At 39.1% G+C, this 27,113-nt stretch overlaps 1 protein-coding gene across 1 annotated transcript in view; it reads right to left on the reverse strand.

Moving 5' to 3' along the window:
* Positions 1-27,113, reverse strand: part of LOC136858086 (rhomboid-related protein 4) — a 60,652-nt gene that overhangs the window by 2,483 nt on the left and 31,056 nt on the right. The window contains exon 3 of the mRNA XM_067137357.2: positions 19,504-19,737. Coding sequence (XP_066993458.2) covers positions 19,504-19,737 — 234 coding nt within the window. The remainder of the gene's footprint in view (positions 1-19,503; positions 19,738-27,113) is intronic.

Consider the following 27,113-nt stretch of genomic DNA (forward strand, 5'->3'; position numbering starts at 1 on the left):
AAACAAAGTTAATAGATCATTTGCGGAGACCGGCACCAGATTATGGAATTCCCTGCCAGCTCAGGTCAGAGAAACTAGCATTTTATTAAAATTTAAGGCCTCCTGCCAAGACTACCGGCTGAGGACAGCTGTCTGAATGGTTGAGGTATGAATGAGTGTGTACCCAAGGACTAATTAGATAGTTTTAAGAGCATTTTAGTAATAGAACCAACAAAGTAAGGTTTCATTAGAGCTGTAACAAAAACATATTGTTATTATTTATTATTATGTGTATAGTATTAACAGTGTTTTGATTTGATTTCATTCTTAGAATTTAGTAGAATCAAGTACTAGATAATTTCATTTATTGCAATATTTAGTTTCATTATTGTGTTTATACCTGCTCTTAAACAATTTTCTAATTTTCAATAATTTAAGGTTTCAGTATTTCTCATACTCAACTTTGATGATCTAAATTATTTTATGTTAATTTAAGTCTTAAATTTAACTTATTTCAGTTTTTAATATTAGTATAGTTTGTTATTTAAGTTACTTTTTAATTCCATTAATTGCTTTTTAATTTTAACAATTTTAATTATTCTATTTTATCATTTTACTTTAGATAAATTTTGTTAAGCATAAGGAAGGGCCTAGAGCTCTAACATTGCCACTGAAAACTAACTAACTAACTAACTAACTAACTAACTAACTAACTAATTAACCTAAACTAAACTAACACTCCTAGCAGGAGTCACAATAACCTTCTAGAGAGATTTCAGTGCACAAATTGGTATTGAAAAGAAGTATAGAGAAGTTGTTGGACTTTATCCAGCCTTTAAAAGTACAAATAAGGATGGCAAAAGGCTGATAAACTTATGTAAAAACATTCAGCCTCAAAAATCTGCCTAGGAAAGCTAAAACTTCAAGGTCACCAAACCGAAACTTAGAGTTTCATATACACCATGTGGCCATATATTTCAGGGCATCAAACGAGATCATGAACGTCGAAGTGCTCTGCAGTGTCAACATAGATTCAGACCATTATAATTCCAAAATTAAGGTAAGACTCCTACTGCAAAACACCAGGCAAACTAATAAGGTCAGAGTACAACAATTTCACTCAATACCTCAGCCCCAAACCAGAACCTCAAACATAATATGATTGAATTAGCAAAGTTCAGAGCTCCATGAACCAAGAACCACACACACATATGGTGGACTGATGAATGTGACCATCATCTTACCCAAAGAAAGAAAGAAAGAAAGAAAGAAAGAAAGAAAGGACGATGATGCTTGTTGTTTAAAGGGGCCTAACATCTAAGGTCATCGACCCCTAATGGTATGAGATGGACGAATGAGATTAAAACAATCAGTGGATCTAATTCGCAACGCCTTATTTTCTAATAAAATTATAGAAAATACAGGTGACAATGGAATAAGGCATTGCCTGGAAGGACAGATATTACATAATTCATGTTAGGAGTTAAAATAACACACATTAAAACATGCCGACACGAACTAAAGTAGAGTCAATGGGATAAAAGCACAGTTAAGAGAAATACACTAAGCAAAGGACATTATTACACACGATAAGAAAGACCACTATCCTTCATAAAACGGATGACGAGGTCTGCTGACTGCTCGTCATCTCCCAGGATGAGGGAGATGGTACTCGGGAGTTTTAGCCTAGGCACAGATCAACCAGGTCTACGCACTCCGTAAGGATGTGTAGCACAGTAAGATCACCACAAGTACACACCGGAGGGGGGTTCCCTTTTCAGTAAATAGGAGTGCGTTACTATACCGTGGCCGATCAGAAGACGACATAATACCACTGCTTCCCTCCGAGAAGACCGAAGGGAAGTCCTCCATACCTTCATCTCCCAATGGGACATAACCAAATGTCTCAGCTGAGAGCAAATATCACTTGCTCGAACCTTGTAAGGCAATGGGGGCAGTGTAACTGCCTCCTTGACAGCCTTATCTGCTAAATCGTTTCCCCTCTACATCCATGTGGCTTGGGAGCCACATAAACATGATTCTGGTGCCGTCATCCGAACACCTGGCCAGCAGGTCCTGGATCCGCTGCACCAGAGGGTGCTGAGAGAAACAGGTATCAATAAACTGTAGCGAGCTCAAGGAGTCAGTACACGGAAGAAAGCTCATCGGACAGTGCGTACCGCAGACCTTCACAAATAGCATACAGCTCTGCTGTGTTCACACTACAGGACTCCGGGAGAACAAAAAGAAACCTATCATTGTCAACAACGAACGCACAGCCCAGCTTCGTTTCTGTCCTCGAACCATCCATGTAAACGACGACTGAACCTAGATACCACAAGGTGATTTATTAAATCGTGTTGTGACTTCGTGCTTGGCAGTGTTTGCAGGCTTGTTCAATGAACTGTTCACCTCTTCTCATAAACATTTTAAGGCACAGTGCCGGACATTGCGTGTGTTGTGCTACTCTACAGGGACTTGCGCCTTGCTACATGTAAGTGACTAATCTTAGACTTCTTCTGAATTTTATTATTTAAAATCACACAGTGCTAATCCCTATTGTCTTATATTGCTTCCTGAACTGCTTTTGTGAAAGACATCCTTTAATTTTTTGTTTTCCTATGCATTTTTTTTGTATTTTTAATCAGCTGTTGATGACCCAGATTGGTGGTCAAAACCGGTACCGCTTTTAACCAAATAAGAACGTAACACTATATTTCTTATTTGCTTGTATTGAATAGGTTGAACCAGTTTATTTCTTGTTTCAATTTAATTGTGAAAGGATACCATACTGCCATGTTGCGTCATAGGCCTTTTCTAAGTCAAAGAAAACAGCCACCAAATGCTGTTTGCGGAGGAAGGCGTCCTGCATAGAACTCTTCAGCCGCACCAAGCGGTTAGTGGTCAAGCGAGCGGCTCGAAAACTACATTGGTACTCGGACCAAAGTGTTTGTTTCTCCAGAAACCACACAAGTCAGCGATTTACCATCATTTCAAATAGCTTACACCAACAGTTAGTAAGAAAAATAGGTCTGTAACTTCCTGCATACTTAGGATTTTTGTCAGGCTTGAGGACAGGAATTACTATGCGCTCTCACCACTGAGACGGAAACTCACCCTCCATCCAGATTCGGTTGAACACGGAGATATAACAGACTATACTCACTAAGGTGTTTCAACATCTGGTTATGGACATTGTCTGGCCTAGGAGACGTGTCCTTACAAAGCGCCAAGGCACTGCGGAGTTCCCACTCCATAAGGGGCACATTACAGTCCTTTGAAGCTTGAGTGGCAAAACTAAGGCGATGACGTTCTGCCTCACGCTTTGGAGCAAGGAAATCACAATGGTAATTCCCGGAGCCAAACACATCCGCGAAATGACTGGCTAGATGGCTAACAATCGAAACCTGTTCAGTGCCTGCAATGGAAATTCCCGGTACAGAAGATGAAACTTGGATACCCGAAATACATCAAAGTTTAGCCCATACTTGAGATGATTGAGTATGTGACGTCATTCTTACTTTGGCGAATAAGAACTCGCGGCTTACCGCAGAGTTTTTTAAATGTTACCAAGTTCACCACAGTAGGCTGCCTACGGTAACATTTATGCGCGCAACGGCGTTCTTTGATAGCTGTTGTAATTTCTTCATTTTTGGCAAGGAGTCCTTGAAAAGGAGGCAATGGACTCCTCAGCAGCAGCACGAATAACTTGTGTTATGTAAGTTATTTCACCATCTACGGTCCGCCTGGTCTCATCGTTAAAGACAGCTAGTGATATGAACTTTGGCCAATCAGCATGTATGTTTAAGAATCCATTGAGGAAGAGACTTGATGAATTTTTGTTTCAACAAAGTAAGAATAACAGGAAAATGATCACTGTCACAGAGATCATTGTGCGTATTCCACCGAAACAGCAGAACCAACATTTGGCTGCATAGACTTACGTCTATGTGAGAGTATGTACCGTAATGTACACTGAAATGAGTTGGTTCACCTGTGTTTAAAATACATAAATCCAGCTATGTTACTAATGTTTCCAACTCCCTTCCCCCAGGGCAAAGCATTTCAAAGCTCCATACGGGATGATGGGTGTTAAAATTGCCCAATAAGAGGAAGGGAGATGGAAGCTGATCTATAAGATCAGCGACATCATTTATGTTAACACATTGGAGACTGTGTCTTAAGGAGGCATATGGGCACGCAGACCGCCATATTTTGAAGGTTTTTAAAAAATTGTAGGAAATAGTAGGTAGGTTGCAATTGTAACATGTATATATCATTAAAAAATTAAAAGCGTCTATTCTACAGACTTAAAAGTTGCATTAAGTTCTACTGAATACTTTTCACATTACATATTTTCCAACGGTATGCCTTTTGCAACAACAAAAAATGTCTGACAACAAAGTCATCCACATAATGAGCTTTAGTGTGGAATAGTTTGAAGCATTCAGGGACACAAAGTGCTACAGAACATATTGGATACCACCAGCTTGTCTCTTTTCTCGTTACTTTCCCATTTTATGCTTTTCCTTTATCTGCACAGGCTTTGGAAGTGCATCCAAATCACCAAAAGTACCCAGCGAATGTGAATCAGTCCCTGCCTTTGAATTATCATCGCTTGCGTCACTTCGTTCTAAATGAATCTCCAGTCATGTGAAGATCATGAAACATTAGCTAAATAAACTACAAAGTGAAAAATCACACCTGAGTTTAATATGATAAAATAGGTTATAAATACCTTCATCACTAACACGAAGTTCGAAATCTGGGTCTAGTTCTGAATCGTCTATCTCTTCTTCTGAACCACTGTCAAAAAATCTCTTCTAAAATCCCTATAATTCCACTTTCATTCAATGATCTAATCAAGATAGCGGAAACAAAACACTGTCTAAACACTTTGCACGATGTAAACAAAATTCTGAAAGCGCACTCCTTGAGCAGCTGGAAGCAAGGCTGGAAGTATGGAGTGTAGAAGCGAACTCGAGCAAAAATAAGCTGCTATAAGTTCGAGAAAACAGGGGCAGAGGACATGAACACATGGTACAGCTGTTATAAAAGTTCTTTAATGTGGTATGTATAGTTTCCGCTCGATTCTCGTCCTGGCTCTGTTGACAATATATGAAATACGTGGGCCCGAGTTAGCCTCGGCCGCGGTCAGTCTGCACTGTTACCGCACCCCGATACACACTCGGGCTCGGTCCCCAATGTGTTAAGAGGCTGGCCTGGTGGAATATAAACATTACACACTGTTGCTATGACAGGCAGCAGTACCTGCACCGCAATCTTACTGCCACCCCCATCACTTCATAGATCACTTTTATCTTAAATTTCACTTTAATGACATGCCTTGGTGTCAGCTACAAACATTCCACCACTGATGTACAAGGAAAGAATGTAACAGAAGGTTTGGGCAGATAGAGAATAAGGCACAATAATTAAACACATATAAGAGCAAAATGGGGTTGAAGTAATTAGTCTGGTCACCGTATGTTGAAGTCTCCTATCTCACTGAACTACACAGTATATAGTGAAGTAAATTAACACAGGAAATGCTTGTACAATAAAAGAAAAGCTAGACCTAGTTCAATCACCGTAAATCATTCATGTCATCACCTCATGATTAAGAAAGCCAGGTATCTGAGAGACCTCTTTCAATTCAGCGTTATCTGGCATTGAATAACTTGTCATCTATTGTAAATAAAACGTTTTCTCCATATGACTTAATCTATATGTTACTGTAAAAGTAAGAAGATTGGTAAATCCTAGAATTTACTGGTAAAACCAAACATTTACCATCACGGTGTAGTAATAGTCCAAAATTTATTACGATATGTATAGATTTAGAACATTCACCAAGAGACGCAGGTAAATCTTAGGATTTACCCATGCAAACTGCTGAAAGCTGCATGGAAGACTCCCACCTCCATCATGCAGGTTCAGACATGTTTCTTTGTTGGCAATTTTTTTGTTCTCAGACCACTCACCGCTATGTACCTTCAGTCTGAGTCGAGTATCGCGCACGCATATACGGTCATCTTAGTAGTGTTGTTCCTTGTGCAACTTTGCAGAATAAGTGATGTTATGCGTAACAGATTTTATGAACTTTTAATAAGTGAAGAAGGACAACAATTTTTATGTAACTACTCAGCAATATAATATTCTGTTAAGTGAAGTGAACAATGCAAAAATTGTTGCCAATAAAAAATCTATTTACTACAGACATTTGAAGCGATATTTTCTCAACATTGGAGGTAAAGAGAAACTCATAGCACCAGTGTCTGCTGGAAAAGAAGAAATTCATTATTATGTTTGTTTTGATCCAGGAGACCCACATTGCTATAGGCCATGGCGGCCAAACTCGGATGATTATGGAACTGAACCATAAGTACAGGAATGCGACTGTTGAATCAATTGTTACTTATTTGAGGTTATGTGAGCCATGTCAGAAAAAACAAAAAACATTAAAAAAGGGTGTTCTAGTGAAACCTAACACACACAGTGAAATGAATTCATGATGTCAAATTGACTTAATCGATATGCAGGCAAACCCAGACAATAAGTCAAATTTCATACTTGTATGCAAGGATTACTTGACAAAATTTGTTATCCTCTGAGCACTAATTTCGAAAAGGGCTGATGAAGTAGCATTTCATCTTTCTTTTATTTTCACCACCTTTGGTACCCCAAATATCCTTCATCTGATAGTGGTAGAGAGTTTTGTAACCAAATCATAAAAATGTTTATGTGGGATGTGGAATGATATAAAGATCAGTGTTGGCTACTGAGTGCAAGATTCAAAGCAGTGTATCGATTCATTCAAGTGTCCAAGTGAAACGATTCACAGGAATGGCGAGCTCACGGCACACGATTCAGCTGACTCGCAGCAAACAGTGATGAATGGCGCACTCACGGCTCACTAGCGGGACACTGGACATTGGCGGGGAGCCGAGGTTCTGCTGCAGTGAGACACAGTGAATCGTAGCACACTGAAAGAACCGTGCGCAAACACGGCTCAGTGAGACACAAGACACACACGGCTCCTTATTGGCACACTGGACACTGGCGAGGAGCCGAGCTTCCACTGCAGTGAGACATACAGTGAGCCATTGCACACTGAAAGAATTGTACTCAGTTACAGATCAGTGAGACACACACACACGGTTCATTACTGGTACACTGGACATTGGCAGGGAACCAAACTTCCTTGCTTTTGGAACTGATACAAAATGGAGGTATACCCTTGAAGACTAGACTTTTCACACTCATACTTTTGATTTAGGAAACTCGAGAAGTACCTGACGACTTGAAGAATGCTACCATCAACACTACATCAAGAAAGGCGATTGTATACTACTGTGGTATATCACTTTTGTCAATTGCAGATAAAATTCTTGCAAGAATTCTATTAAACCAAGTTATCTCAGAGAGGATTTTGCCTGAGTCTCAATGTTGTTTCTGAACCTTCAGAGGCACAACAGATATGATCTTCTGTGCTAGACTACTCAAAGAAAAATGCAGAGAGCAACAGCAGCCTCCGTATTTAGTTTTCTATGATCTGGAAAAAACCTTCGATTCAGTACCAAGATCTGCTATGTGGAAAGTATTGAGACATTTTGGATGTCCTGAACGTTATGTGGAATTGGTTCAAGCTCTTCATAATGGCATGTCTGGGCAGGTTCTTCATGGTAAATCAGTATCAGATTCCTTCCCAATCACTCATGGATTGAAACAAAGCTGTGTGCTTGCTCCTACACTCTTTGCACTGTACATGGTTGCCATGCTGCATGAATCATCTGCAAACAACTTAGGCATGGAGATTAAATTTCGTTTTGATGCAGGCCTTTTCAATCTGGCAAGACTTCGCTCACAAAGACATACTCTGGTTACCCGGGTGACAGAACTGCAGCATGCCGATGACACCGCATCCCCAACAGTCAGTCGACTGCTTTAAACCTGCATGTGATCTCTTTGGTCTTGCCATTAATGCAAAAAAAATGAAGGTACTTGCACAACCTGCCGCAGGATTAACTCTTCCTGAGTTCAGTATCTCCATCTTAGACACAACACTATAACAGGTTGATAGCTTTTCATATCTTGGAAGCATCTTGTCTAAACGGTGTACCTGCGAACAAAATGATGATAAAAGAATCGGGCCTGCTCATGCAGCATTCAGGCGGTTAATGCACAGAGTCATCATGAATAACAACCTAAAACTCATGAAGCATAACATGGTTATCTATTGATTTATAATAAACGAGCCAAGTTTGCTCACTTCTGCGAGGGGGAAATATCCGAACATATTATTTGCTTTTTTTTTTTTTTGTTTATGTTTACATCATAATTCATGCCAGTCAAGGGGTTCATGCCAAAGAATAGTGTGTCTACTATCAACTTTGACATCACTCCATAGTGAAAGAGGAGGCCAAAATCAGCGCTGACAAGTGGAAACAACTGGAATTTGCGATCCAAATGAAAAACGGAAAACAACTGGTTGTAACGGTCGTTGACGACTATTGAATAATTTGGTAGTTTTCATTCGATAGTCCCGTCACTAGGCTGTACCTTAATTAAGGCCACAGCCACTTCCTTCCCACTCCTACGCCTTTCCTATCCCATCCCGTCTGTGTCGGTGCGATGTAAAGCAAATTGTAAAAAAAGCAAACAGAATAGATTATCATGAAAAGTCGATGTTGAGGAAGTACACAACTAGAGGACAGAAATCAAAAATATTGTACTCGTACATCATCCAGGCCAGAACCCAGACAAAACCTTGCATAAGATGGAATTAATCCTAACTGATGCAACACAGCCAATAAAATCAAACAAAATAATTTTCTTTTTTGCTACTTGTTTAATGTCGCGCTAACACATCAAATGTTTTCGACAACGGAAGGATGGGAAAGAGCTAGGATTGGGAAGGTAGCAGCTATGGCCTAAATTAGCTCAAGCTGGGAGCACGTTTAGTGTAGTATGTGTAGTAGTCCTATCTATAAACGGATGCATGCGACTGTCATGCCAAGAGCATCAATTGTTCTAAAACAGTCTAGCTCTGCCATCTCTCAACATTTCTTTGCACTACGTGACACATGGAACCTTCAGACTGTTCTTTCCCCTCGTATTTTTTTTTTTTTCTTTCTTCCCCCCCCCCCCCCCCCCGGCCTAGAACTGTAACGCTGTAACATATTGCTTTCACATAGCCAAATGCTGTTGTTTCAAGTGAAAGCATGGCCGGTCTGAGTGATCTTACGTCTGAACAAATTGTAGAATATTTAGATGAACCAGATGATAGTGATATTACAGTATTTGATAGCGGTAGCGATTTTGACAGTGATGAAAGCGATGAAGATTTTTTGCCAGAAAGTAACCGTGAAAATAATGATGAAAACAATATTGATGATGAAAATGGAAGTGTTTTGCCAGTGAAGCATCATCATACACAAGAAGACTGGAAATGGGATATAAAGTGGATGATTAATCCACCCCACAAAATACTGCATTTACTGGAAAATATGGAGTTGTAAACCACACGTACAGTGTGTTTCATAATCATTTAAACTGTTCTGCAATAATGAGATATTACTTACAACTGCGCACGAGACAAATCGCTATGCCAATGACTTCTTGAATTCGAAAAAAAAAAGACCTGATACCGTGTTCCAGAGTTCATGACTAGAAAAACAAAAATTGTGATGAACTGTATGTTTATTTTGGATTACAGATGCTCATGGGCATTATTCATAAGTCATCCATAAAAGCATATTTTAGCAAAAATCCTGTTCTTGGCACGCCTATATTCTACAATGTAATGACATACGAGAGGTTTGAACTGATAAATAGATTTTTACATTTTGTTGATAATGAACTACTTGAAAACTATGAAGGCAACAAAAAGTTGTTTAAGATAAATCCAATCATCACACACCTAAACAAAAAATACTCTTCACACTGTAACAGAGATGCTCACAGTGGGCATTCTGTCCCGTGGGCACCCAGCACTGCAAGCGCGTGGGCAGGTAAGCGATGAGCGTATGCTATTCAGACAGTGATATTGTGGCTACGTCACGGACCATTAAGGTTATGCGAATTTCTCCCAGTCACTCTTGATCACTACAGCAATATTAGAGTTTGAAATGGAGGCAGAAAATAATGAAAGAAAGAAGGCAGAAATCCACATCATTTTTAATTTACGTTGTAAGAAATAAGTTATTTTGACCAGATACAATAAAGAGTTAGGCCTTCAATAATCTCAAATATTTTTATAATGTAAGTAATGAATTACAATTTTTTCTATTACATTTTAAGAGGTGCTTTAGAAATATTTCTAATACAGACATGTGGTTTGTAAATCATGCTTACTGGGAATAAAATCAGTTAGGGTACTTATCTGAAGGCATACAATGGAGGAGATTCAAGGGTAAGAGACAAGTATTTCACTTTGTATTCTGCTTTGTGTGATGCGTACCATTACAGCCACTCCCAGCAGTGGACCCAGACCGTACCCCTATCCTTGAACTCTCTTATCCAAGACCGGAGACACCCCACTGCCCAGAGCTCATTAGTTAAATATTTCAGGTCAATTCATGCTTGCTGAACTGAATTCGCTAAAATTCTCAATCGCTACCTGTTCACCATGAGAAGCAAACAGTTCTCCTTGAAAACAGCAATTAACACATAGCTTGTGTTAGCAAAAGCTGGTTATGTGCAACTATTCCTAGTAGCATGGTACAAATAGCAAGCTACAAATATTTACAAACATGACCGAATAGATGGAAGAGGTGGAGAAATAGCCTTGTTCTGTAGAGATGATATTAAATGTAAAATGTATGCATTTCTGCCCATAGTGCTGACTTGAGTTCATGAACCTGAGTTCATTTTTTGCAGAGATCACTGTGACAACTGTTAAAGTACTAATAGGAGTTGTTTATCGGCCCCCACACAGGTAGGTCACCTCTCAGACATTGAAGATGTTCTACAGAGACTATCACCTGCTTACGAACATATTTTAATACCTGGAGAATTCAATACTAATTTACTGGATACAAAACAACTTAAGTATTTTCCACATGTGACATGACAATATTTCCACTAAAACCAACAAACCACACCTCATCTTCATATATACTGATTGACTTAAAGACCCACAACCCAAAGAAAATAGCATCACATGGTCAGATCCCTATTCCCAGCATATCGATACATGACAACATATTTGACGAAAGTTGAAACTTTTAGTTCATTTATACTTGGCCTCCTTGATAAACAAGCACCTAAGTGCATGACCAAAGTCTCTGCACCTCCTTCTCCATGGACATTCGATGACATCAAACAAATGATGTCTCACCATGACACATTACATCAGCTCTAAAGACGCACTTTCTCTCTCAAAGTGTTTAAACAGTATCAGACAATTTGTAATAAGATGTAAAGAAATAATCCGAAATAAGAAATGTTCCTTTTACCAATGAATGACTGGGAATTTAATGTGGCAAGCACTTGGAAAAACTATGTTCCATTGGTATTGGGAAAGCTTTGCCCCAGCCATGTAACCCAGATATCTCTCAGAAATAAAAATTAAACCTGAACAGCAAGTCATATTCTTTTTTTTTTCAATTTGGTAGATCAAGAATCAATATGGTAAAGTGGGGCTTTCCTGGCACATCCAGACAATGTGAACGTGGTGAAGACCAAACCACAGCCCATTTCATGAACTGTAGTAAATGTCCTTTCAGTTGCTGCAACACCTAATGCCCGTGATTTGGCAAAATTCTGGGCAGACACTATTTGATATGTATGTCATTAAGTACCATTATGCTATGTAAAATGTATGCTTCTGATACGAATAAATAAATAAATAAATAAATAAATGGCGATGAAGGGATAGGAAAGGGCTAGGAATGGGAAGGAATTGACTGTAGCCTTTAATTAGGGTACAGACCTAGCTTTTGCTTGGTGTGAAAATGGGAAACCACAGAAAACCATCTTCAGGGCTACTGACAGTGCAATTCAAATCCACTATTTCCCAAATGCAAGGTGATAGCTATGTGGCCTAAACCGCACAGCCACTTACTCAGAGCAAAAAATATCTCAAACTATAAATTCTCTTTTGAACCAATCACTACCAGATAGGCCATTCTTTGAATTTCACAAAGTCACAAAGATTGACATGAAATGCAAACTACTATCAATTACACCTTCTGCTGTAGAACCCGATGAAAAACCCATATTCATAATAAAACACATCCTTAACACTACTTTTCCTGTCACTTCGCCATATATACAACACCTGCATCACAAGTGGCCTCTTTCCAACAACATGGAAAAATGCCATTTAAAACCTGTTCCCAAAACTTCCTCACCTGTACTTATAACAGATTATCGACCTGTCTGCATACTTTCATCTCTCTCTCTCTCTCTCTCTCTCTCTCTCTAAGCTGCTTGAATGCATGTACATGTGCAATTAATTGACTATTTAAATAAATACTTGCTATTTGACTCTTTACAGTTGGGTTTCATAAAGGGATGCAGTAGAGCTACTGCCCTTTTGTAGGTTACAGATGACATGAAACTTGCTACGGATGAAGGACAAGTGATGTTACTTGCACATCTTGATTTTTTTTTTTTTTTTCTTTTTTCTTTTTCCTAGGGGCTTTACGTCGCACCGACACAGATAGGTCTTATGGCGACGATGGGATAGGAAAGGCCTAGGAGTTGGAAGGAAGCGGCCGTGGCCTTAATTAAGGTACAGCCCCAGCATTTGCCTGTGTGAAAATGGGAAACCACGGAAAACCATCTTCAGCATTTTGACTTTAGCAGCGCCTTTGACACAGTAAATATAGAAATACTGTTTGCTAAATTGAAATTACTTCAACCTGGACAGACAGCTTTAGGATTCTTTCTTTCAAAGAATACAATATCAGTACAATCAATACTGTTCTGCATTTAGGACAGTCGCCCAGGTGGCAGATTCCCTATCTGTTGTTTTCCTAGCATTTGGTTAAATGATTTCAAAGAAATTGGATATTTATTGAACATCTCCCTTGGTAAGTTATTCCAATCCCTAACTCCCCTTCCTATAAATGTATATTTGCCCCAATTTGTCCTCTTGAATTCCAACTTTATCTTCATATTGTGATCTTTCCTACTTTTAAAAGACACCACTCAAACTTATTCGTCTACTAATGTCATTCCACGCCATCTCTCCGTTGATAGCTCGGAACATACCACTTGTTACATGTTATAAATTTCATTTTTTGGTCCCTATTGAGCTTCAAAGTAACATTAAAATCTAATTTTTATTAGAAAATTGTCCACCTTTTCAATACAATTTTGTTTTCTTTCCACATTAGAACCTTTACATTATTGTTGATTCTATTAATGGGACATGTTTCACCCTTATTTTTTGGGCATCACCAGCCCTGTTTCTTACCTCAAAATCACAAAAATATATTCAGGATCCTGTTTATATCAATCTTGTATTATTCTATAAAAGGCTACATTATACTATTTGCTTTACAATACACCGACACAGAGAAGTCTTATGGTGACGGTGGGATAGGAAAGGGCTAGGAGTGGGAAGGAATCGGCCGTGGCTTTAATGAAGATACAGCCTGGTGTGAAAATGGGAAACCACGGAAAACTATCTTTAGGGCTGCCGACAGTGGGGTTCCAACCCACAATCTCCCGGATGCAAGCTCACAGCTGTGCGACCCTAACCGCACGGCCAACTCGTCCGGTGGCTATATTATGAAAGTTGGTTAAAATATGCTTATTGCATTACATAAGTGTCCACATTTGACTAGATAATGATTGCCAGTGGGATTATACATACATAAAGAGTAGCGCTAAACCTAATATAAAAATTGGAATAACACTAAAACACTATAATTTAAAAATTGTTGAAACAACTTTGGCAAGTTTTTGCACCTTGTCTTACTGTCCACTGTTGTGTTGATTTATTTTTGAAACATGCACTCTAGAAGATATAATTCTAGTTCCCATTGGAAAATTCTATAACAAAGTTTTTACATTAGCTAAATGTCTAGTAAGATTTGTTAACAAACGTACTTAAACACCAATAACATTGAATAAACTAATAGCTATGTTTGTAACTTGTTGAAAGATGTTGGCTAGGATTAAAACAGTAATTTTAGTGTTTAACAGTGCATGCCCTGTCAATTTTTATAGAAATCCTTAAAAGTCATTACTAATTCTTGATTTTATTATCATGTTGTCAAATCCAGCATCAGTTTTTATTTTTTCTACTTGTTTTACGTCGCACCGACACAAATAGGTCTTATGGAGATGATGGGACAGGAAAGGCCTAGGAATGGGAAGGAAGTGGCCGTGGCCTTAATTAAGGTACAGCCCTAACATTTGCCTGGTGTGAAAATGGGAAACCACGGAAAACCATCTTCAGGGCTGCCAACAGTGGGGTTCGAAACCACTATCTCCCGGATGCGAGCTCACAGCTGCGCGCTCCTAACCGCATGCCCAACTCGCCCGGTAGTTTTGAAATTTTAACTTAGCAAGAGTATTAAGTGGATGTTGTCGAGTTGTTGAGTTGCTTGTTGTTGTTATTTAGCTGTTGTGGTGACGTGCTGCTTGTCATTAATGAGAATCGAATGGGGACTACTCCATTTGTTGTGTTAAGATGGAATTCAGTAGCTTTGATTTGAAGAATGAAGTTGATCAATCTGGTAGTGCATCCAAGACAAGCCGGCCACAAGAGAGACGAGGGGACACTCAATCAACTTCATTCTTCAAATCGAAGCTACTGAATTCCATCTTTAACAAAACAAATTGAATAGTCCCCATTCGATCCTCGTTATCGACAAGCCACTACAACAGCTAAACAACAATAAGCACCTCAACAACTCTACAACATCCAATTAATACACTCGCTGAGTTAAAATTCCAAAAGTGATGCTGGATTTGACAACATGATAGTGATAATGACAACATAATAAAATCAAGAAATAATGACTTTTAAGGATTTCTATAAAAATCAACAGGACATGCACTGTTAAACACTAATATTACTGTTTTAAACCTAGCCAACATCCTTCAACAAGTTACAAACATACCTATTAGTTTATTTAATGTTATTGGTGTTTAAGTACGTCTGTCAACAACTCTTACTAGAAATTTAGCTAATATAATAATTTTGTTATAGAATTTTCCAGTGGGACCTAAAATTATATCTTGAAGAGTACATGTTTCAAAAATAAATCAACACAACAGTGGACAATAAGACTGAGTGCAAAAACCTGCCAAAGTTGTTTCAACAATTTAAAAATTATAGTGTTTTAGTGTTATTCCAATTTTTATATTAGATTTAGTGTCATTCTTTATACACCCAGTCTTACCATAAATACTGTGCCAACTTTTGAGGGTGGCTGTACTTCCGCCCGAACGAGGGAGCAGCTACAAAACCGGTATCGTGAGGCGTGAGTTATTGTTGGTTGAGCTGCAGAAGTGTACAGTTGTCAGTTTGAAGTTTTCAAGATGGAATGTGGGGAGTATGAGAATCGTGTGGCCGTGATAGTGTTACACAAGGTAGGGCAATCACCAGGGGAGAATTTCAAAACCCTCCAGAAGCTGAAAATTAGTAAGAAATTTGTTTACTGCACTATAAATCGATTTGTTGAGGTTGGAACTGTGAGAGATCGCCCGCGGCAACGAAGACCATGCACAGTACGAACGCCAGAACTCATCGAAGCAGTGGCGGCTCGTGTGCGACGAAATCCGGTAAGGAGACAGTCAGTGATGGCTCGTGAGTTACAGATATAAAAAATGTCTACGTCTCACACATTAAGCATTGACCTGGGACTCCATGCTTACAAACGATGCAAAGGACATCTCCTGACAAATGAACTGAAGCACCAGAGGCTCCTAAAATCAAAGCGCTTACTTAAGCGTTACGCGGCTAATGGTCATCGTCGAATCCTGTTTACGGATGAAAAGATTTTCAGTGCTGAGGAGACTTTCAACGCCCAAAACGACAGGGTATATGGCCATTCCTCTGGAGAAGCTGGTGAAAAGGCTCCAAGGATCCAGAGGGGTCATCATCCCTCATCAGTTATGGTGTGGTGGGGTGTGACCTTCGAGGGCACAACGGAGCTCCATTTCTGTGAAAAGGGAGTCAAAACTTCAGCTAAAGTGTACCAGGACACAGTGCTTGAGGGACTGGTCAAGAATCTCAACAACACCCTCTTCCATGGACGGAACTGGAGCTTCCAGCAGGACTCAGCCCCAGCGCACAAGGCACAGGCAACCCAGCAGTGGTTGGAAGCAAATGTTTCCGATTACATTTCCATTTCTGATTGGCCGTCTGCAAGTCCAGATTTAAACCCTTTGGATTACAAATTGTGGTCCAAGCTTCAGGAGATGGCTTGCAAGAAAATACATTCCAATACTGAAAGCTTAAAGCAGTCTCTTCGGAAGACAGTTGCAGAATTTCCAGTTGATGTGTTGCGTAATGCCATTGATGAGTGGCCACAAAGACTTGAGGCCTGTGTGCGTGCAAATGGTGGCCATTTTGAATAATTATTTGTGGTTATGGTTCAAAATGAATCTATGTAACACTTGTTATTAGGATATTAAAATATCTCTAACCATTTTGTGCCAATTTACTTAAACGTTTGGGACAGTATTTATGGTAAGACTATGTATGTATAATCCCACTGGCCATCATTATTTAGTCAAATGTGGACACTTACGTAATGCAATAAGCATATTTTAACCAACTTTCATAATATAGCCATTTATAGTATACAAGATTAACATAAACAGGATCCTGAATATATTTTTATGATTTGGAAGTAAGAAACAGGGCTGATGATGCCCAAAAAATAAGGGTGAAACATGTCCCATTAATAGAATCAACAATAATGTAAAGGTTCTAATGTGGAAAGAAAATATATATATATTGTATTGAAAAGGTGGACAATTTTCTAATAAAAATTAGATTTTAATGTTACATACCACTTAGTCGAGCAGCTCGTCTTCTTTCTGCCAAGTCTTCCCAGCCCAAACTTTGCAACAATTTTGTTAAGCTACTATTTGTCAGAAATCACCCAGAACAAATCAAGCTGCTTTTCTTTGGATTTTTTCCAGTCCTTGAATCAAGTAATCTTGCTGAGTGTCCCATACGCTCGAACCATACTCTAGTTGGGGTCTTACCGGAGACTTACATGCCCTCTCCTTTACATCCTTACTACAACCCCTAAACACCTTCATAACCATGTGCAGAGATCTATACCCTTTATTTACAAGCCCACTTATGTCATTATCCCAATGAAGATCTTTCCTTATATTAACACCTAGGTACTTACAGTAATCCCCATAAGGAACTTTCACCCCATCAAGGCCAGGACTGAGGACTGAGAGGACTTTTCTTATTTGTGAAACTCACTTTTACCCCCGTTTATCATCATAACATTGCCTGCTGTCCACCTCACAACATTATCGAGGTCATTTTGCAGCTGCTCACAATCTTGTAACTTATTTATTACTCAATACAGAATAACATCATCTGCAAAAAGCCTTATCTCTGATTCCACTTCTTTACTCATATCATTTGTATACGTAAGAAAACAAAGGTCCAATAATACTGCCTTGAGGAATTACCTGCTTAATTGTTACAGGGTCAGATAAAACTTCACCTGCTCTAGTTCTCTGAGATCTATTTTCTAGAAATATAGCAACCCATTCAGTCACTCTTTTGTCTAATCCAATTGCATTCATTTTTGCCAGTAGTCTCCCATGGTCCACCCTATCAAATGCTTTATACAGGTCAATTGCGATACAGTCCATTTGACCTCCTGAATCCAGGATATCTGCTATATCTTGCTGAAATCCTACAAGTTGAATTTCAGTGGAATAATCTTTCCTAAAACCAAACTGCCTTCTATCAAACAAGTTATTAATTTTGCAAACATGTCTAATATAATTACAAGTTATAATTCTCATGTTTAGGTCCGTATTGAAATGTACAATAAAGTCAAATAAATATTAAAGTTTATTTATTCCACCTGTTCAATACATAAAAAAGATAATGAATTAAATAAAATTATAGGGACATGTTTTTCCCTTTAATTATGGGCATCTTTAGCCTTAATCTCAAACTGAAAGTTGATTAATCAGGTACCTGTTTGTAATTAACTTACATATGAATGTGAAGGAAATGTTGGAAATGTGCGAAATGGTTGACAATAGTTATGAAATTCTTAATATCAGGCCTTAATAAAGTCTAAAATACAAATATTCATAAAATTATACACTTTCTTGAATGTAGTTAAGAAATTCTTGAAATGAGGCCTTAATGAAGTTTAAAATACAAGTAGTCGTGAGTTTATGCACTAGAGGAAACTTTTGGATCTTAAACAGATTGAATGTCACTATAATAATCGCATTAAGTGGGGTTTATAATAAATGTGAAGTGATAAAACTGTAGTTTTCTAGAAGCATGAGAAGAAGAAGAGTGCTTGAAGGTAAGTTGCTGTGTTAAATGTTAGCAGGAAGGAACGGCTGTAGTCTCTTGTGTAGAGTCGTAAGTGAAGTTTGGATTGAAGTCTCTTTATTAACGTTGAAATTGGTTGACGTAAAGAAGATTCCGAATCACGACTTCGTTGCGATGGAGCTAGAATATGGAACACCTTCCCCCATAACATCAGAGTCATAAGTAGCTTAAATTCCTGTAAGTTGGCTTGCTGTCAGCATCTCCTCGATATGTCACCAGACTTAATGAATCTTGTGGAGTGAATGCATATTCATGGTTCTCATGCTATTTTGTGTCATGTTACTTCTAATTTGTAATCATACTTTCTAAAATAAGATTTTTTTCTTATATGCACACTGTTGCAGAATTGTTGTTAAGAGAGGACCACGAGGAATGATGATGATCTTCCTCCTCCTTCAGGAAGAGGAAGACAAATTATAATGATTCAACAATAAGAACAAAAAAGATTTGGACAAGCATTGGTCTACATTTGTTGACCGACAAAGACAAAAGTCTGCAGCAGAAGTAAGATCCCATCTCATCCACACTCCCAAGTGCAGCCACTGCAGTGTACTTTTATGTGTCAGTAAAAATGGTTTTTCTTTCTACCATGAAACTAATGAGTAACAAAACACAATAATGATCTCTTTGCTGAAATGCAGACTTCAAAACAAAATGTGTTTTGTTTACAGTCTGTATCTCTTCAAGTCTGCCAATGTGCATGAATTTGTCGTACTAATTATTGACAAACCTAAAACAAGAGTGGCATTTTCTCATTCTATCTAGAGAGACAAACATCAAACATTATTTGCAAAAAAACTTGCTTTGTATATTCATTTTCAAAATTAAAATCAAATTTGTATCACATCTTAAACCAGAGTATATTTTTACATTGATTGTAGAGGACTGATGGTAAGAGTATCTTAGTTCCACATCAATTCTCTCTCTTTCTTTAAGAGATGGTCTTTCTGTGAAAATTTTGGTTAAAAGAGCTTTCCTGGATGATACTAGTAAATTAAATGTACCTGTTATTCCAGTAATGAAGTTGTCTATCATTGTACCAACAAATGTTTTACAGTACAGGACACCAGCTAAAATACCAGCCAAGTGGCCCATAAAGGATGCTCTTGGTACCAAGAGGTGGATGACAATTAACTCAACCCACGCAGCATATCGTGTTGGTACTGGTGTTCCTGCCACCATAGTCGTACTCGCAGGAGCTTCGTATGAAGTCAACACTTTAAGAGCAAAGATTACACCTGCAACAAAGTATATTAAAGTTTATTGATACTAAAGAAGGTAGGTATGATGTTACATAACTGCAAAAATACTAAAGTTTAATCAATGAGAGAAGATGTGGACACCGAGCAAGGTAGCCGCTACCTTTCAAGTTCTAGCACTTTCTCATCCTTGCCTACCATCAATGTGTTAGTGTACATGAAACAAATAACAACAAAAAAGATTTGAACAAGCAATAAAAAATGGTGTTTAATTATGACAATTCAGGAAGAGATATCATTATATCTTTCACTGTGGAGAGTCTGAAAGCCTCAGTGAGTGAACTACAAGTGTCCACAATGCTCTATACTCAGTTTCATTATTAATCTCCCACGTTCTCTCCCCAGATACGGCTCTATGATTTAAGCCAATTAATTTTAACACCTTCCTACAATGGTCAAGTTAGAATTTCTAATTTAATTAATACAAAATATCTTGCTACCTCATGGAACCAAGTGGAGTGGTCGCGCTTGTTATGCTACGGCTATGAAACCAAGCTCTGTATTTGGGAGATACGTTGGTTCAAACCCCAACATCGACTGTCCTGAAAAGGGTTTTCTGTACTTTCCCATTTTCATTTCAAGGCAAATGCCGGGACAGTTCCTATTCATAGGACACAGACGATTACTTCCACCTTCTTAAACTTTAGCTAATGGTTTCAGCTTGCAGTTTGTTAATAAACTTATTAATAGGATTAAATACAAACCTAAAGCGAATCTAATTAGAGAATCAAAACTCCAGACAAAGTACACTATTTTTACATACAATAATAATAGTTCAACTAAACATTTAAAAAATATATAATGTTCGAATAGCATTCGGGATCTCAATAATTTTACAATTCCAGTTCATTGAATAAAGTTAACAAATTCACACGTTCAGGTGTGTATAGACTGAAATTTTCCGATTGCAGCTGTATGTATGTTGGTCAAACAGGAAGAAGTTTCAGAACTCTGTATTTGGAGCATGTAAACACTGTCAAGCATAACAGATTCTCTGCTTTGGGGTTACATGTTCACGATGCTAACCATCACTTCTCCAACATTCAACAAGATTTGGATATTCTTTATTTTCACGTTTGCAAAATCTTTCGTTTTTGAGATAATAGTATCTTCATACAAATAATTCAACTAATTTTTTAAGTTCCCCCTCCCCCCCCCCCTTTAAAAGGATTTCCGAAAACAAAAATACGTATTTCTTTACTTTTTAAAGGAGATTCCAAATACCAAATTTCACGTCAGTAACATGTTCAGTTTTTGAGATATCAGTATCATAATTAAAATAATTCAACCCCATTTTAGTCAATTTTACCCCACCCCCTCCCAATTGGTTATTCCAAAAACAAAAAAAAACATGTTTCTTTAATTTTAATAGAGATAAGGGACATTCTTCACTTCTGTAACATGTTAAGTTTTTGAGATATACTGTAGAAGTGTTCATTTTAAAATTTCACACCCTTTTTAGTTCCCCTTAAGTTGAGTTTCCAAAAAACAAATCACCTATGTTTTCTTTACGTTTACAGGAGATTCCAAATATCAATTTTTATGTCTGTAACATTTTATGTTTCTGAGATATACTGTAGATATATTCTTTCTAAAAAAATTCACCCCAATTTGTCACTCTTGTTTAATCCCCATTAATTGGATTTTCCAAAAACAAAAAAAAATACGTGTTTATTTTTAAAGGAGATTCTAAATAACAATTTTTATATCTGTAAACTTTTACAGATTTGAGATGTAGATAACTCATTTTAAAAATTCACCTCCCTTTTCACCTCCCCCCCCCCCCCTTAATTTGATTTTCCCAAAACAAAAAATATGTGTGTCTTTATTTTTAAGGGAGATCCGAAATACTAATTTTCAGGACTGTAATATCTTCAGTTTCTGAGATATAAGTATCCTCATTAAAGGCATTCAACCCCTTTTTCACCCTTTCTCACCCTTCCTATTGGGATTTTCCAAAAACAAAATACATGTTTCTTTATTTTTAAAGGAGATTCTAAATACCAATTTTTACATCTGTAAATGTTTAATGTTTTGAGATATACACTCATTTTAAAAATTCACCCCCTTTTTCACCCCCTTAGCGACGGAATATCCAAAAGTCCTCCAGGAACAGACACGAGCTCATAGAGAGCACACCAAGGAGAGCCAAGCACCAGCTGAGCCAGCACCCTGCACCAGCCAGCTCGCCTACCGCCAAGTTTCTCATCAAGCTCCCGCACAGACTGCCAGCCAATCAGAGGGCAGCACCAAGACCAGTAGCCAATACCAGCCATACCAGCCAGCCAGCCACGCCAGTCAGCCTGCCAAACCTTGTGCGGGCAAACAAGCAATTTGTCTAGTGCTCAGTGTGGTCATTAGTTCGTATCTTGTCTTGGCGTGATCCAATTTAAAACTAAACCTGATATGACTAGTGCCCACTGAGTGCGCCAAGTCAGACGCCAGTCCTCGAAAGAGTTTGACCGTTTCCAGTACTTCACAGCACCCCAGACCTTACCAAGCTACAGTTCCTAACCCCGAGCCGGGACAATTCTGGTGGACTGAGTAGCCAGAACCCCGGCCCTTCCCATTCCCATCATGAGTAACCGACTCCTTCGATTACAGTAACTAGTCCTGGAAATCTCCCACCCCCATCACTGAAGAAGAAGACTACGAAACCCCCTTCCATTATGTCCACTTCGACACACCTTTCCCTACATCAGAGAAATGTGACGTCCTCATCTTACCTCTCCATACATCCGGCCCGGTCCCACTCACAAGAAAAACTGCCATTCAATCAATCAAACCTATCCCTGAAGACCTCATTGCCGTTGCCGAAGAAACCCATAACAATTTACTCCCGATCACTCCAATCAAGAATAAATACACTCCCATCATCATGGAAGTAATCCAGAATGCAGGGCTCCCTCAACCTATCATGAAAAACCCCCTCCACCTCACTTCCGACCCTAATTTCACACCTACACCATACCCAAAAACCCACGACGCCAGCAACCTCACTGACCCCAAACCACCAACCCGTTCACAAACTTCACAAACAGACAAGCAGAAACCTACCCAGATCCAGAAAACCAAACTCAAGACCAAAATAACCCAAACCTCACCACTAGAAACCCCTCCCCCACCCACCCCCACTCCTCCGCCACCTCCACCTGTCAAGTCTACAACAGTTCAAACCGACCCAGAACCATCACCACCCAATCCACCACTGCCACCACCCACCCAATCCGCAGAAGCTCAAACGAACCCACAGCCGTCACTCACAGACACCCACACACAAACAAAGAGCAGGCGTAAAAAACCTGCTCACACAGCTCCACCACACCATCGAACCCTGACTCCTTCACACTCATCCCTCATCACACAGTGCTTTAATTGCCTGGAATTGAACCCCGTAGCAAGTTCCTGCTCTAAATCCACCCAATGCAATAGGTGTGGTGGTTCTCACCGCCACACAGATTGTACGGTGCCACGGGACCAGGCGAAGTGTGCCAACTGCCAAGGCAGTCATGCCGCCTCGTTTCCTGGCTGCCCATACATCAAGAGCGCAATAAAAGCACACTACAGACGATCCAGACACTTACATCCAACCACACAACCACCCCCACTACTCAGCCTACCAACCCCACCACCCACGCAACCAAACCCGGGACCTATCACTACTCCCCCCACCCCACCCAATCCAGACGCAATCAACCTGCTCCAGCTATTACCAAGACCCGCCACAATCAGCTCCACCCTCACACCCCTGATACAAGTACACTTCTACACTTACTAATACTGAACCTACTCTCCAACCAGATCAACCAACCTACCTCCATACCCATACCCCCCCACCAGTAAAATCACAACTCCTACATCAAGCATAAACCCCGCCAAGCCCAAGAAGATCAAAGTAAAGTCCTCACTTCCTACCAAACAACAGCAGCCTCTTAGCCTTGCAACAACCACACAAGAAGATCCCAACCGCAATAACCTACTCACAAACCACAAATACCTACCACAAACACCGTAAGAAATAACCAAAAATCCACCACAACAGAAGCACTGGAAATAACTGGATGCCAAGGCGGGTCACATACAAAGCTGCAAATTCTGATGCTACTTTAAATTAGTTCAAAATTTACAGTGCTACTAACACCTCGCACACGCAAACCAATTTTTGCGCAACTAACAATGACAGGGCCCTCTGGCGCCAACACTGCAAATTCCACAGTGAAGCAACATTGGGCATGGCTAGTACCCGCATGGTTGACTGCCGAGTCTGCTGCCTGTCCTTGAAACAAATATATTACAGGAACTATTACAACAGTCATGGCACGATGCCACAAGTTCACTCGCCAAACTAATGTTAATAACCGACTCTCTACCTACAAATGCCACTATCACAATACATCTATTATTATTATTATTATTATTATTATTATTATTATCAACCAACAATATATTTCTATTATTCTTAAATCTATTTCCCCAAACAGCCTAGGTGAGGATCGCTAAAGCGAAACCGGTACTGGGATACAAGCACAAATCCGGAACATTTGGCCAAAAATCCTCCCTTAGTGAGCACCTACATTGTAATATAAATGTATCCTCAAAATTTCATTTCTTTATGTCCAGTAGTTTTGGCTCGGCGATGATGAATCAGTCAGTCAGTCAGTCAGTCAGTCAGTCAGGACATGTTCTTTTATATATATATAGATGGGCACAAGAAGATACATGATAATTATCAAGGAATCACATTCATATCTCAGGTACCAAAAATATTTGAAAGGTACTAGAAAACAGAAAGTGGAAAAACACCACTAAACCCTATCTTCAGTATGAGACAGTTAACGGAAAAACATTGGGAATACAGAAGAGATTTGGTGATGGCATTCCTTGATTTAGAAAAGGCTTATAATAGTGTACCCAGAGCAAAAGTAATGCAAGAGAAAGGGTTTGGAAAAAAAAATGAAAGAATATGTGCAAGGAATGTACAAAAATTGATGCAGCAGTGTCCAGACACATGCGGGGAGAGCAAAGTGGTTTTGGAATTAAACTGGACTAGGACAAGGAAGTGCGCTTTCACTACTGTTATTTGGAACAATTATGGACAAAATTGTGAAGGAGACAAAAATAAAATATGGTGACAGTGAGCAGGAGGAAATGCTGTTTGCAGGTGATATTGTGGTGTGGGGAACAAACAGAAAGGAAGTACAAGGGCAACTTTCCAGCGTTCCGAGTAGGGTGGTGTTAAACGAGCCTTCGCCATCATTGTCTATCCAGAAATAATTTCTCTCTCACCAATTACTCCCAATTCCGTCCTCTTCTCTCTACTGTATGGGCACAAAGTATGACATACAGAGTCATCTTGGTTTTCATGGGCACTTTGTTATCCCAAAGTAGATTCGTATGAGGTTGTAGAAGTTGGAACCGCTAGCCACTGTTTACTATTTCTTTATCTGCAGTACTCCTGCTGGAAATCATTGGAAATCATACTCCCGAGGTATTTGAATACCTGTACACATTGAATGTTTTCACCTTCAAGCTTGATGTAGCAGCCAGTATCTTTCCTATTCATTTTCAGTGCAACGGTTTCTGTGGTGCTAACTTTCATCTAATACTGTTTGAACTTTGCTACCCAATCATCCAGCCTAGTTGGTACCTCTACCTTTGCTCTCCCCAGATGGATACATCGTCAGTCTCTATCTCATTCTCTTTTCAGGTTTTTAAGAATACTGTCCATGACAGTAATGAATAGCAATGATGAGCGCGTGTTCCCTTGTTGGACACCCTGTGTGGTATTAAACCATTCTGAATGGCCATCAAAGAGAATTTGAATTGAATTTATTGATCTTGTCTACGAGTTATTCAGGCACTCCCAGTTCTCTGAGGCACTTCCAAATGAGTGACCTAGGCACCCTATCGTATGCCTTTTCTAGGTCTAAGAAAACCACTATTAGGTCTTTTCCTCTCTCACAGTGCTGTTCCATTAACTTCCTTAGAGTGATGATCAGATCTATTGTTCTCGTATTGGTCCTAAATCCATGCTGTTCTTCTTCCAGGACAGGTTCTATTACTGCTTGCAGTCTGGTTTAAATATTTTTTTTCCATTATTTTCAGATCACGGGAGAGAAGTGTGATACCCATATAGTTGGCACAATTTCTTCTGCACCCTTATACATGTCAGAAGAAATCCTGCTACCGTATGTGACAGTACACAGTACAACCTGCGACTGTCTGGCTGAGCGATTGTGGGCGCTCAGTACCAAATCTGACAACCTAAGGGTGAACCAATGGCTATGGACAGAAGAGTTCCCCTTGGAGGGTGTGGTAAAACTTTTGTGTAGATAATGACACATAAATTTGTCAATGAACTGCTGTCTTGTAGATGTGGCAGGGGATTGCTAAAGGCTGAGGGAAAAAAACCCTGAAATAAAAATCCTCTTTGGTGATACGCTTAGCAAGTCAGCTGGAAGAGTACTGTGCATATTGCTTTCAACAAACGAATGAAAAATTATTAAAAATTATGGAATGGAAATCAGTGTGAGAAATAGTTAGACAATGATGTTGACTAGAGGAGAAAAGAAAGGGAAAGGAATTATAAAAATAAAGGAACAAACCTTGAAATTGTGGAGAGCTTGAAGTACTTGGGAAGCAAACTTATGAATGATGCAGGACTGACATGGAGATCAGTAAAAGGATTCAAAAGAGGAATGCATTCTACCAGACTGTGAGAAGCCTGGTGTGGAGGAAGGAAGTACCAATAATGTATAAAGAGGTAATGTATAAGATGTGCTACTGCCCAACACTGACATATGCAGAGGAGACCTGGACACTGACAAAAAGAATAATAAAATCCAAGTCAATGAACTGAAATTTTTAAGTATAATAGGAAAGACAAGAAAGGACAGCATAAGAAATAAGGATACCGGGAAGGAAATCATAGTGGGAAAGCTTTACCAACATTATGGAGAGAGATAAACTAAGATAAATTGGGCATGTTAAGAAGATGGAAGAGGGAAGAATGCCAAAGCCAATGATTGAGACCTAGATAGGAAGAGGAAGGGCAAGAGAGGATCCAGACTAAGGCGGTTGAAAACAATCAAGAATAGTATATAATTAGAAGAAATTTAGTTTGGAACACAGTTAAGGAGAAACAATGGTAGTTGGATAGACGAATATAGAGAGGTGCCATAAATATCCCAACCCAGCAGGAGCTGGACGAGGAAAATGGTGGTGATTAAGCAAAGCAAAGGCATCTCCATACAGGCCATGAAGGTCCTTGGAGGAGTGGAATGTCAAGGTTTCCATTATTTGTAACCACGGCAATTAGCAGGATAAAGTGGTCAGTTATATGTTGTAATTCAGCA

The sequence above is a fragment of the Anabrus simplex genome, chromosome 1, assembly GCF_040414725.1.
Source record: "Anabrus simplex isolate iqAnaSimp1 chromosome 1, ASM4041472v1, whole genome shotgun sequence".
Classification (NCBI taxonomy): domain Eukaryota; kingdom Metazoa; phylum Arthropoda; class Insecta; order Orthoptera; family Tettigoniidae; genus Anabrus; species Anabrus simplex.